General features: G+C 30.2%; 1 protein-coding gene across 1 annotated transcript in view; it reads left to right on the plus strand.

Moving 5' to 3' along the window:
- The window catches only part of LOC117173651 (histone deacetylase complex subunit SAP30 homolog), a 98,585-nt gene that overhangs the window by 23,044 nt on the left and 61,495 nt on the right, over positions 1–14,046 (plus strand). Inside the window, exon 2 of the mRNA XM_033362292.1 lies at positions 1,279–1,414. Within this exon, the coding sequence (XP_033218183.1) occupies positions 1,279–1,414 (136 nt within the window). The remainder of the gene's footprint in view (positions 1–1,278; positions 1,415–14,046) is intronic.

The raw sequence follows: 14,046 nt of genomic DNA on the forward strand, positions 1-14,046 counted from the left end.
CTTGAAATGTTTGGTATTGGATATTGTTGACAGATGACAGTACGCCAATTAGCACAAATGGTAAGTTCCGACAGTGCCTACAAGTGTGCCTACTGGCCGCTAAATGGCAATACCGGTTTCATATGTATACACCTGGTATACACTAGCCGCCCAATAAGACGACGAACGCGGGACTTTCACCGTCTGGGAAGACGACGGCGTGAAGGGTCCCCACTATTCTGCGCTGAGAGCGTGTGCGGTGTAGAGCGAACTTATGTGTAAGTGAAACATTAGGTCGTGTGCATTGCAGAGAAGAAAGTGGAGGGGGTAGAGGTACGGTCCTCCGCCCTCGGTTCGTTGAGCGTTCGCCCGTCGTTGTGTTGAGCGGGTCGTCTTGCCGGAGGTCGTCTTGTTGGACGGCTAGTGTATTTTACAATTAGTGTATTAAAGTGTCAACTATCAAGTGCAGTATTAATTAAAGTACAGTTCAGAAGATATTTAAAATTTAGTTAAATGCCAAGTAAACAAAACATTGAACATATCAAGTTTTCTGAAGTTGAAATAAAAGAAACTTGTCATTACTTTTTTGTTATGTAAAAAATATTTCGTCATTTTTAAAGCATTGAAATCTTTTTTTCTCCCAAAAATCTGAATGTACCTATGTCTACCATATACGACAGAAAGAGTTTGCCCCCTCCCCCTCAAATTTCGTTCCGGGACCACTGATTAAAATACTTTAAAAAAACACGGGCTTTACGTTTTCAAAAAATTGAAGGTATTTTGCTCAACACTTTTTTCACTTCTAATTTTTTATAATTATTTAATATCAAAAGTAGTTTAAAAAATTCTTTATCATTTCTTAGCGCATAGGTAAAATTTGATGAATGTCTGAATTCAAAAACTGAGCAGATGACATTAACGTTTTTTTTTCTTCTTTCGGGTAGGAAACTACAACTTTTTTATTCCCAGTACAAATGATTCGATTAATTTAAGAAAATTTTACTACACTCACGTGTACTTATATTCTTCTCGATTTCAATATTAATATTTTAATATTTTCTGGAGTTGAAAAGTTCATCTTATGCTTTACCTTTTTCTTAAACTCTTAATTCAACTTTCCGTCGTATAATCTGTCATAATAATTAGTTTTTCAGCGCATAACCCAGACATTTTAACATCAGAAAGCACTACCCTTACGCGAGTATATGAGGGTTTTCTATGAAACCCTAAAAAATGAAGATATAAAGGCAAAACTAATAAAATTTTGAATTAAAAAAAAAAATCTTTGGTCAATTTTAGGGGAGCAGCAGATCAAATTTGCTGTCTGATAGAGGAAGGTGAGAGATGCGTACGACCAGCTGGAAATGCCTCATACAGTAAACGCATTCAAAAAACAGTCACCCAAAGACGACTCAAACTGAACCTCGAACCTACGGTATGAATTGTTTTTGTATTTGTTATAAAATTGAGAACTTCCGTGTAAAAAGGGCCCTTATGCTTGGTTCTAGTTTACACTATACGTACTTGCGTTTTTCTGAGGCAGGGTTAAAATTATTATTTTCGAGTTTGTGTGAAAGATGATTGTATAGGCCTATACTGAATCTAATGACACTTTACTCATGCCTCGAAAGCAACGGGAGCAGGTATATTTGATGTTCGAAGAAAAATGATTGTGTGCGTGCTTATGGCTATCGCCAAACTTAGATGCATTTTTCTCAAAAAGCGCTTTCTTGAAATTCCGACTTCAAAAAATTTTTCAAGTTATTCGTTTTTCAACCTAAAGGGTTCGTCTTGGGCTTGAAATGCTTGAAATTTATCCGCATATATGATAATCTTATCTTACTCTTAATCCGGTAGCCACTAACACTTCTGTATGTACTAATAGATCCGCAAGATTACTATTTTTCAAAAGGTCAAAAAAAGGCCTCTGATTACGAATATTTTAGGTAGGTTTTCGAAATCTGGTTCAATTGTAGGTTTAAACAATTTTTTAAAACAATTTCACTATTCATTCACAAACAATTTATACAATCATTTTTAGCATTACTGAGCAAAAATAAAGCTTTTTTACGTCTTGCACTTTTTTCGTGCGACGAACCGTTTGCAATGTACAGCGTTATAACAAATTATTTTTTTAACAGAATTGCCATATTTATAGTCTTCCCTCAAAATCGATAGCTTAGCAAAATTGCAAACTTTTACACTGTCTAAATCAAGAATAGATCTCTTGAGAGGAAAAAGAAATCTTCCGATCGAATAAAAACTTCTTTCTTTAAATTAATCTTAAATAATATTTCTTTAAATTTCATAATTTCTTGTTCATAATTTCTTTTGCTAAATTGTTTATAACAATTTATATAAATAATGACCCTCATAGCCCGATAAACAATGTATTTTTTATAAATATGCGCTCCCCTAAAAGCCCTAATTTTCAAGTCATCTGCGACTAGATTTTTCATATCCTTAATTTCATGGTAAACAATATACTTAGATTGGGTAGCATCTTCGAGACGAGCGCCGTATTATTTATAACTATTGTTATTATAAAATGCTCAGTTAAGAAAATCGATTTTTTCTTAATTTTTTTATTAATCTTAGACACATTATTAAACTTTTCACTCTCGTGGTATTATCTCGTACGGCGAGCCATTAATTGTTTACTGTCTTATAAACGATGTATCTTTTATAAATATGCGCTCCCCTAAAAGCCACAATTTTCAAGTTACTATAGATCATCTTTATTTTACACCGTTAATTTTACCGTAAAAATATGATTATCTTGGATAGCATTTTCGATATGTGCCCCTTATTGTTTATGACTATTGTTATTTACAAAAATGCTCAATTAAGAAAATTGATTTTTTCCTAATTATTTTATTAACCTATGGCACATAAGAAAACTTCACTTTCGAGATATTTTTTCGTATGTCGAGTTCTTATTTATTCACTGCATTATAAACAATGTTTTTTTTATAAATATGCGCTCCCCTATAAGCTATAATGCTACCTAAGATAATCATATTTTTACGGTAGAATTAACAATATGAAAAAAGGGAATAGCTAATAACTTGAACATTGTGGCTTTTAAGGGAGCTTATACTTATAAAAAATATATTGTTTAGAACGCGGTGAATAAATAATGGCTTGTCATACGAGAAAATATTACGGTAGTGGAAAGTTTAATCATGGGTCAATGATTAATAAAACAATGAAGAAAAATCGATTTTCTTAATCGAGCATTTTTGTTAATAGCGCATGAAAGACGATATAGTGTTGATGGCAGAAAATGAAGAGAGGATGACGGATTTAATTACAGGATTAGAGAAATACTTAGATGGGAAAAAGATGAATTTAAATGTAGAAAAGACAAAGATAATGAGGTTTAGAAAAGGAGGGGGAAGAAAGAAAGAATGGATAGGGAGATGTAAGGGAATAAAGTTAGAAGAAGTAAAAGAGTTTAAATATTTAGGATATATTTTGCAAACTGGAGATCATAGAACTCATGTAAGAGAAAAGAGAAAAAAGCAGCAGCTGGGGTAATGGAAGGAGAAATGAGGAGAAGGAGAATGTGGTTATTTGTCACGCTGGTATGGCCGGTATTAGGTTATGGAACAGAGATATGGGGATGAAAAGAGAGAGAAGATATTGAAAGTTTGCAAGAAAGGTATATAAAGTGGACACTAGGGGTAGACTGGAGGACGGCAGGATAAATTTAGTACCAGAGCGGAAAAGAGGTCATGGAAATTTGAGACGAAGCTGTGGGAGGGAAAGGGAGGGGAGTTAGCGAGAAAGTGTTTGATGGAATCAAAATAAAAACAATGGTATAAAATGATGATAGAGAAGGTAGGCCCGAATAGCAAGATTTAGATTGGGAAACGAAGTAAGGGAGGGGATGTATTGGGAAAAAGAAGAGAACAAAAAGTGTAGAACATGTGAATGCGAGGAGGAAACTTGGGAGAATGTATGGGAAGGATGTAGGAGAGGAATGGAAGATAATGGAAGCTGACAAGAGAATGTGGTAAAGATTCTAGGGGAGGATGGGTTAAGGGAAGAATGGATGAAAGAGTTGGAGGGTGCTAGAATGAGAAAAAGAAAACAGAAGTCGCTTAGATTAGAAGTGTAAAAATTGTAAGTAATGCTTATGTAATAACATAAGTAGACTAAGATGCGATTGCGTTCACATTCTCTCTCTCTCTCGCTGGCACTCTCGCTTTCGATCGCTCGCTCACTCGTTCGCTAAAACGTCCTAAATTGCGCTATTGCAAGAAATAGAAATAAGGATTTTGATATAAGATTTTATGTAAATAGTTATAAATAATATTTAGGTGAAAAGATTGTAAAGAATGGAAGTCATGTAAACCCTTAGGGGATACATTATGGATAAAGAAGAACAATAAGGCGCATGTATCGAAAGTACTATCCAAGATAATTATGTTGTTTATGTTAATTAACGATATAAAAAAAGGTAATCGCTAATTACTTGTAAACTGTGGATTTTAGGGGACCGCATATTTATGAAAAATACTTTGTTTATAAGGCCATGAATAAATAATGGCTCGTCGTACGAGAAAATGTTACGAGAGTGAAAAGTTTAATCATGTGGCAAGAATTAATTTTAAAAAATGTAGGTCAATACTGGTTATTGAGGGTCATTATTTATATCAATTTTTATAAGCTATTTATTAACAAATTATGAACAACAAATTATGTTACTAATGCTAGATAAAGGTTTCGCAACAATTTGAACTTATATTATATCAACGGGTGATTTGGGTGATTGTTAATTAACAAATGAAGAGTCCACACGATTTCCCCTTAAAAATAGCCACTTATTGGCAACACTTTAAGGAAATAAGTTTTTATTCGACCGGACGATTCTGGCTCCATTCAGGGCTGAGTGGAAGAGGGGAGCGGTGTCGATCTGACAAAGGTGCCAATTTTTATAGTTCATTAACATGACTGATCATTGTCAGTTTATTACCTGGATGCAACAGTGCTGCCAGTAGACTTCAAATTCGCCGGAAATTAAGGTAAAATGTCTTGATATTGATTTTACAGGAAGAAGTTTAAAACAAAATTTTGACTATTTCCAGAGATGCATATTTTCATTCTTACCTCATTTTTTGATAAAATTGATACACTCCGAGAAAAAATCGATTATAGAAATATGTGAAAAATAAAAACCAGTTTTTTTTCACAAGTCATGTTCTCGAAAATTTTCAAGGGAGAAAGATACTCCTTTACAGGTGTATTCCAAAATTAGTAAGGAATACTTTATTGGAATGTTTGGAACGTATTAAGAACGTTCATTTGAACGAAATTTAAAAAAAATTATTTTTTTTTTCTTAAATCAATTAGAACGCAAAAAAAAAATATTCTGTCGGAAAGAATGGTCGAATAAAATTTTTTAAAGGGGTTACCTACCCTTACACATCACTCATTATTCAGACCTGCCTAATGCTAGTTTGATTGTCGATAATTGAAAATATAAAGACGTCAAAAATCTTTTTTTTCATATATCACTAATTATAGAATGGGTGAGAATGTTCGACAAGGCCCCTAAAACCACCCTTAATATGTCCGCACCTAAAATGTTAAAAATGACAAGTTTGATTGTCGTTATTTGAAAATATAAAAACGTCAAAAATTCTCTTTTTCACCTCACTAATTATTAGAGATGGGACGAGCAGTAGCATACACTATTAGAAAAAATTCGTACAACGTCACACCGAAGTGCGAAGTTATAATGATACGGGGCGATATTTTGGTGCGAAAAAGCATTTCTTCTACTAAAATACACTTCTCTGGTGTAAAGTTGGTAAATTTACGAACTCTCAACTTCCCAGTGTTGAAAATACTAACGAATCACACCGAGGAGATGTGAAAGTCTTAATCTAAACTTAAAGGTTCACTTGAAAGTGTGAAATCAAACACTAAGATAGAGCGAGAATAGTACATTTTGATACGTGTGTGAGAGGTGATTATTTAGCGAATGAGACGTTTTTCGCACTAGCGAAGCAAGTGAGAAAAGTCTCATTCGTTAAAAAATCACCTCTCACACAAATATCAAACGGTATTTAATACCACGAAAGGCGAAAAAATCTTGTTAAAGTTGGGATTTTGAGGTTAGAGTGGTATAAACATATAATCGACAGTATACGGTGCGAAAACTAACACCGGTAAGTTGCTTTGCGCGCGCAGTTAACTTGGGTAGGTGTGTGCGAGCTAAAGAAGTTAAAAGATAAATTTATAATTAAAAAGATAATTTTTCAAGAAAAAAAATGTCAACAAAATTGTTCAATTTTCATCTTTAGAAACGAATTTTAAACTGACACAATAAGCATTAAACCAAAAATCGACTAGTTAAATTTTCAGATAAAAAATGGAATTTTCAACAAAATAAATTAATTTTTAATAAAAAATCTTTAAAAGAAATAAATTTACGTACAAAAAGACTTCTTCCAAAAAAGACATAATTGCAATAAAATACATGAATTTTCAACCTCATAGTTGAATTTCAACTGAAAAATAATGTTTCAAGGAAAAAATGAATAGTTACATTTTCAGTTAAAAACAATTATCAAACCTAAAAAGTCGAAGTTCCAAAAAAATATTTAAATTACCATGCAGAAAATCGAAGTTGCAAACAAATAATTTAATTTTCAAACCAATAATTTCCTACAGAAAACAGAAATTTAAAATTTTATGAATCAATTTTAAAACAACAAAAAAACGAATTCTTAACAACATAGATAAATTTTCAACGAAAAGCGGTTACATTATCATTTTAAAAAATCTGCCCGCTACGCTGGCACATTCTCATCGCGCCCTGCGCGCGCGGCTCGCTTCGCTCGCAAGTTTGAGCGCGCCTAGGGCGCGCAACTGTTGGTTCTCGCGCTTCGCGCTTGATTATGTATTTACCTCGCGCTACGCGCTCGGTCTTTATATTTCTCCCGCATTCGTCGACACAACTTTTCGGCTTAAACGAACACATTCTCATCACGTATCTCGTGCTTCGTACTCGATTTTGTCTAACATGTAAACTTTTCTACATTATACACAATACTTTTATATCAATTATAATACATTTTTTATGTAACTCTGCCTGGGGTTACTTATTAAAAAATTGCAAAATAAAAAGCAAATTGTATTTATTATGATTATTTTTGTATTTGTTTCTTATTTTGCTTTAAATTGTATTCTGAGCTGCTGTGAAACATGTATCATTTCAATAAATGTATTTAATTACAATTCGTAATATGCATAAAAATTGAATCATACTAATTCTTATTTCCTTGCTTTTATAATTTTTTATTTTTAATGTTGTTTTTTACGATTAAATAAAAACTACTACGCATCTGCATAGGGTCTAGTACAGGAACCTATATAGGGTCCTATATAGGAGCCTATGTCCTCTTTTGTCTTTTCTGTGATTTTTCCAAAAAGTTCATTTTTGCATTTTTTATCTTATGTTTTACGATTAAAAGAAGATCTACTCGTCCAATCGAAAAATGATTAATAATAAATTTATAGAACTTTTTAGGCGAACAACTTTTGACTGGGAATTTAAGTTCATACCTTGTGTCATTTTTCTCCGACAATTTTAATATTTCTATTTTGAATGATATTTTTTACGACTAAAGCAAAAACTACGTGTCCTATCAAAAATTATAGCTCTTTTTGGATGGACAATTTTTGACTTTTTTTTCGTAGCTTTATCGAAAAGTGATTCATTATAAATTTGTAGTTCTTTCCAGGGCGCGCAATTTTAGCTTCTTCATTTTTTTGTACCTTGCATAGTTTGACCAAAAAATGGAATTTTTTAATTTTTCATTATTTTTGGTACGATCAAATTTGGAATGTTCAACTTTTCGACCAAATTAAAAAAGTTGTTATCGCAGTCCTTTAGGGCTTTCAAAAAGCAAAATTTTTCTTCTCTTGGCTTTTTTTAATATCATGCATTGTTTGGCTTAAAATGTTCATTTCAGTTTGTTTTTTTGGATTTTGAAAATGCTCTAACTCTGATCACTTTCTTTTTATAGAAAAAAGTCATGGGGATAAATTGTTTGAGTTTCTGAGTACTATGAACAACCGTACATCGAATTTTTGAATCTTGAAAAAATGTATTTTCAAAATTTTTTTGTACGATGAAATTTGGAATTTTCAACTTTTTGACCAAATTGAAAAACTTGTTATCATAATCTTGAAGGGCTTTCAAAAAGCAATGTTTTTCTTTCCAGACTTTTTCTCGTATCATGCGTTGTTTAGCCTAAATTGTTCTTTTTTTTTTTTTTTTGATTTTTTTTGATTTTGAAAAGGCTATCACTCTGGTCATTTTTGATTTTTCGAAAAAAGTCATTAGGATAAATTGTTAAATTTTTTGAATACTATGAATTACCATACAGAGAATTTTAGATTTTTTGAAAAAGTGGTCTCAAAAATATTCAAAATGTGACTACATTTGAATTTTCATCCAAAATGGCTGGCTTGTTTTTCGGATTCAGGGGGTCTCAAAACGTGGACATTTGACAAAAACTGGAAGGGTAAAATTTTACACAAATCTAATACCTTCTCTGATGAGGATGTAATAATGCAAAAAAGTTTGCACTTTCGACAAAATCAAATGCGAAGTATGAGATACATAATGAGAATGTGTTCGTTAAAGCTGAAGGAGGTTCGACACAAGAGGATTCTCAATCACCAAATAGAAGTTATCGATGTTTTGACCTTTAATTTTTAAAAAATTGCGCACAAATGTAGGGTAAACACAAAGACCGAGCGTGTATCGCGAGGTGAATGCATCATCCAGCGTGAAGCGCGAAAATCAATAATCGCGCGCCACAGGCGCGTTCAAACTTGCTAGCCACGCACGCAGAGCGCTATAAGAACGTGTCCGCAAAGTGGGCAAATTTTTTTTTACTATATATATATTTTTAATCAGATTTTATAACAAACCTCTAGATATTTTTGGTTAAAGAAACTTTTTTAAAAAATTTGTTTCGTCTTTCGTGTCCTTTTTTCAAAAATTTATTCTAAAAATTTAATTTTTTTATTTTCAATCTTATTTTTTACGATTAAAAGAAAATCTCGCCCTGTTTAAAAATGATTAATAACAAATTTATAGGTCTTCATGGGTGAACAACTTTTGTCTTTTAATTTTAGTGCATACCTTGTGTCGTTTTACAAAAAATATTTATTTAAAAAAATGTATTAAAATAATTTAATTTTTTTATTTTAAAGGTTATATCTTACGATTGAAGGAAAAATGAAATGAAAATTCATGAACAACTTGAATGAGTATTTATTTTTTTAATAGCTTGCGTTGTTTGTCAAGATATTAATCTTTTTAGTTTGCTTCATGTACGAATAAACAAAAACTGCGCATCCTATAAAACAGTAATAATAAACATTTGTAGCCTTTTTTTTAGATAAACAGGTTTTTTTTAGCTTATGTCGTTAGTCCAAAAATTTAATTTTTTGTAATTTTTAGTTTTTAATATTCTTTTTCACGACTAAAAACAAAAACTACGCGTCTTATCGAAAAGTCATTGTTAACAGATTTTTATATTTTTTTAGGGCGCGTAATTTTAGTTTATTCAACTTTTTCGTATCTTCGATAGTTTGACCAAGAAACGGCCTTTTTGGATTTTTCATTATTTTTCGCACGATAAAATTCTAAATTTTCGACTAAATAAAAAAATTTGTTATAATAATTTTATGGGGCTTTAAAAAATTAACGTTTTTTTTCTCTTGACTTTTGTTCATATCATGCGTTGTTTGGCTTAAAATGTTCATTTTAGTTTTTTTTTTTAATGCTCTAATTTTGGTCATTTTCTTTTAATATAAAAAAGTCATAAGTACAAATTGTCTGAGTTTCTGAGTACTATAAATAACAGCACATAGAATTTTAAAATCTTGAAAAAATGTGGTTTTAAAGATTTTTGGTATAATGAAATTTTGAATTTTCAACTTTTCATCCAAATGAGCAAAGTTGATATGATAATCTTGTAGGGCTTTCAAAAATCAACGTTTTTCTTCTCTTGACGTTTTTTCATATCATGCGTTGTTTAACTTAAAATTTTCATTTTTTTTTTTTTTTTTTTTTTTTGAAAATGCTTTAACTCTGATAATTTACTTTTTACAGAAAAAAGTCATTAAGATAAATTGTTGAAGTTTCTGTGTACGATAAATAACCGTTCATAGAATTTTGAAATCCTGAAAAAATTTTGTTTCAAAAAGTTAAGGTACGCTCAAATTTTTAATTTTCAACTTTTCGAAAAAATTAAAAAATTTGTGATGACCATCTTGTAGGGCTTTCAAAAATCAAAGTTTTTCTTCTCTTGACTTTTTTTCATATCATGTGTTGTTTGGTCTAAAATGTTCATTTTAGTTGTTTTTTTTTTATTTTGAAAATGCTTTAACCCTGATAATTTTATTTTTATAGAAAAGTCATTAGGATAAATTGTTTGAGTTTCTGAGTACTATGAATAACCGTTCATAAAACTTTGAAATCCTGAAAAAATGTGGTTTCAAAAAGTTGAGGTACGATCGAATTTTCAACTTTTCGACCAAATCAAAAAAGTTGTTATGACGATCTGGATTTTGAAAATGCTCTAACTCTAATGATTTTCTTTTTATAGAAAAAAGTCATTAGGATAAATTGTTTGGAATTCTAAGTACTGTGAATAACCGTTCATAGAATTTTGAAATCTTGAAAAATGTGGTCTTAAAAATTTTGAAAACGTGCTCACTTTTTGAATTTTGATCCAAAATAGCTGGTTCACGAACTTGTTCTTTCTTTTTAGGCCTTAAAAAAGTTTGTTAAAGCAGAATTCAATCTGATCAATTTTTCGAAAGTTATCGTGCCTACAGAATATAGACTACAGACAGACAGACAAGCGCCTTCGTAACAATCGTTTTTTCTGACTCAGTGGGTCTCAAAACGTGAAGATTTTATGAAAACCGACAAAGTGAAATTTTACATAAAACCAATACCTTCTCATTAGACGAGAATGTAAAAATAAATTTTCAGCAAATTAGTTTTAATTTCCAAAAACTGACATGAACTTTCAACCATTTTATAAGAAAAGAAAAGAAGTTTGATCAAAAAATGCATTTTCAACCAAAGAGATTAATTTTTAATTAAAATCGTTGAATTTCTAACAAGAAGAATAATTTTCTTCCAAAAAAGATTAATTTTTAACTGAGAAAGGTCCATTTTCAAGCAAAAATAAAACACCACATTTTCAACAAAATTGTTAAATTTTCAATTTAAAAAATTTTTGAACTAAAAATGCAGTTAAATTTTCAATATAAGAAAATTATTTGTTAACTGAAAAAGCGAATTTTCAACAATAAATTTTAAATTATGAATCAAAAAATGTATTTGAAAAAAAGAAGAATCATTTTCTATGAGAAAAGGATGCATTTTCAACTGCAAAAATAATTTTAAAAAAAAGTTTAACAAAATCGTTAAATTTTCAAATTTATAAATTCTTACTATATGAAAACTTTACGAAACCTTTAATGTCTTAAGATACTTATCTCAATATTACACAATTTAGCGTTTACAATTATATTGTCATTGTAAAATAATTGTAATTGTGAATAATTGTAAAATGAATTTAATCAATTTTATTTTAAGAAGAAATATCTTGTGATTTTAAAAGGAGAAAACCATTCTAAAAGTACCTTTTTGTATAGTATCTTAATAACTAAGGAACATACGTTTAGAATATTTTCCTTGATTCTGTCCGAGGGTCAAACATGGTACAAAAAACCGTAGTGAAATTTCATATAAAAACTATACTCTGTATACATTAATTTTAAAAATGAAAAATAATAATAATTTTATAAATATTCCTAAATTTTGTTTTAATATGTTTCTCAGGAAATACATTTCAGAAATAAAATTATAACAATATCTCCATTAGTTAGTAAAACACTATGTAAAATCGCCTTTCAAATTATACAAAAAAAATTCAAAAAATGTTAACAAAGGGTTGTACAGATTTGGCTTCAACCTTATGGACTAGTTTCAAAAATATATATTTCTTTAATCGTTTTTCAGCACATTATTTTGCCCTAAACATAAAGCAGATTAATATACACTTTAAAAATAAAAGCAAGAAATGTCAGAAATTCATACAGTTGTCTGTTAGAAAATCCCACAACTTTTTTAATAAAACTCCTTTCCACACCACCTTCAAAGAAAAATTTTCACAACATTTTTATCAAATGATACGTCTATTGTACGTAAGGGGAAAATGAAAATCTTTCATTAATTATGAATTTTTAATTGACGTCAGTTCCCTTTTCACACTTGAGAATTGAGGGATCTCTTTTTTGCAAACAAAAAGTGTGAAAATCCTTCGTTTATCGAACTTTATTATAATTTATTTATTTTACATATATATCTATTATATCTTATAAAAATTAAATACAAAAAATTTTAAGTGCATTTTAATACTACAATTCTTAAATTTTTTCAATTTTTAGAAATAATTTAACTAATTTTATATGTACTTAAAATAAACTTTTTTTTTAATTGCATAGAACTTATTCTAAGTAAACAAATTATATCTTTAAGCATACAGGGATGAATCTTCCTTTTGAATTTTAAAATTTATTTCATTACTTATTTTTATTGAAAATAATTGGACCTCTTGCGATTAAAAGCTGGGATTCAGCCTGAGAAGAAATGTGCTTAAAGTAATTAAAAAAAAATAATTATAATTTTATTTTTAAAGACTGATAATTGTACACAATTTCCAGGCGCATCTTTTTTCTTCTACAAGAATTTTTAGATTGTTCTGTTTTTTAAATAAGTTTATTCTACGTTCTGAAACTCTTCTAAAGTTTAGATTATTTTTGAATTTTATTAATTCTACTAAATATTTCTTGAATTTATTCGATTATTTACATTTTTTAAACTTTTTGATCATAATAAATTGAAACATGTTGCTTTTAAAAACCTTCAATACTCTTTTTCGAAATTTTAGGAAATCGTTTAATATGTTTAAAAGTCTTCTTTAATTTTCTTTTAAGTTCATTTTTCAAAATAAAAAATCATTAACAATTTTCACACAAATATTAGGAATATAATTTCTTCTTTTCTAATCTCGTCAGACCTTCTAATCTTCTTATCTTTAAAAATTATTCAAATTTTTGCTGATTTGTCAAAATTCTGTAAAATAAAATTTGCCTTTAAACTTTTTTAGATACTTCGATAATTTTTTAAATCTTTTTTAATGTTTTGAAATGTTTTAGAATAATCTCCTGAAATTAATTTTTGGCAATAAAAAATTTACTTTAATTATTGCTAGGAACCTAAAAGGATTTTTCACATTTCCGTGAAACCTTACAAAATTGAACGAAAAAAAATCTTCACAAGTTTTATTTATTTACAAATCGTTTCAAAATTCCTCAATATCTGTGAAACTTACCCAAATTTGAAAGCAAATTTCGTAAACCAACATAAACTTTAAAAAAATTGTGCAACAAAATTGCGCAAGAAGGTTTAATAAGAATTAAGTTCCTTATATTTTTCTATCATGATATAATATAGCAAAATTGCATGAACTTTCATTCTCTTAACACCCTGCAAAAGTCATTTTACTTAAAAACTCCTCCTAATAGCCAATTAGCCACCGAAAACGAATCGTGAAGTCGAGGGGCTCCGGGCTCTTGCTCGTGCATTTTCGGCTCTACACGAGGCTAGCATACGCAACATGTAACACCAGAACGATGCAAGAACTGTCAATAGTCGCACTGGCTGAGATGAAAAAGGTACGCTCTCACGTTCGACACCGAACTTTGCACCTATAGATATGTGGGATAACACGCTTCAGTTGCAGAGAGGAAAATAGTGACTTATCGGTGTGATTCAGCGACTTTTTTCTAACAATGTACCTACTGCTCGCAGGAGGTTCGCAGGACCTACTGCAAACTCGGGCCGGTACTTTTCTGCCCGCCGAAGTTGCAGTAGCTCACTACCGCAATTTGCCAAATTTCTCCTGCAAACTCCGGCAGGCCTTCCTACTGTTTCCTTCGGCTATAGCAATGGAA

Source organism: Belonocnema kinseyi, chromosome 5 (genome assembly GCF_010883055.1).
Source record: "Belonocnema kinseyi isolate 2016_QV_RU_SX_M_011 chromosome 5, B_treatae_v1, whole genome shotgun sequence".
Lineage (NCBI taxonomy): Eukaryota > Metazoa > Arthropoda > Insecta > Hymenoptera > Cynipidae > Belonocnema > Belonocnema kinseyi.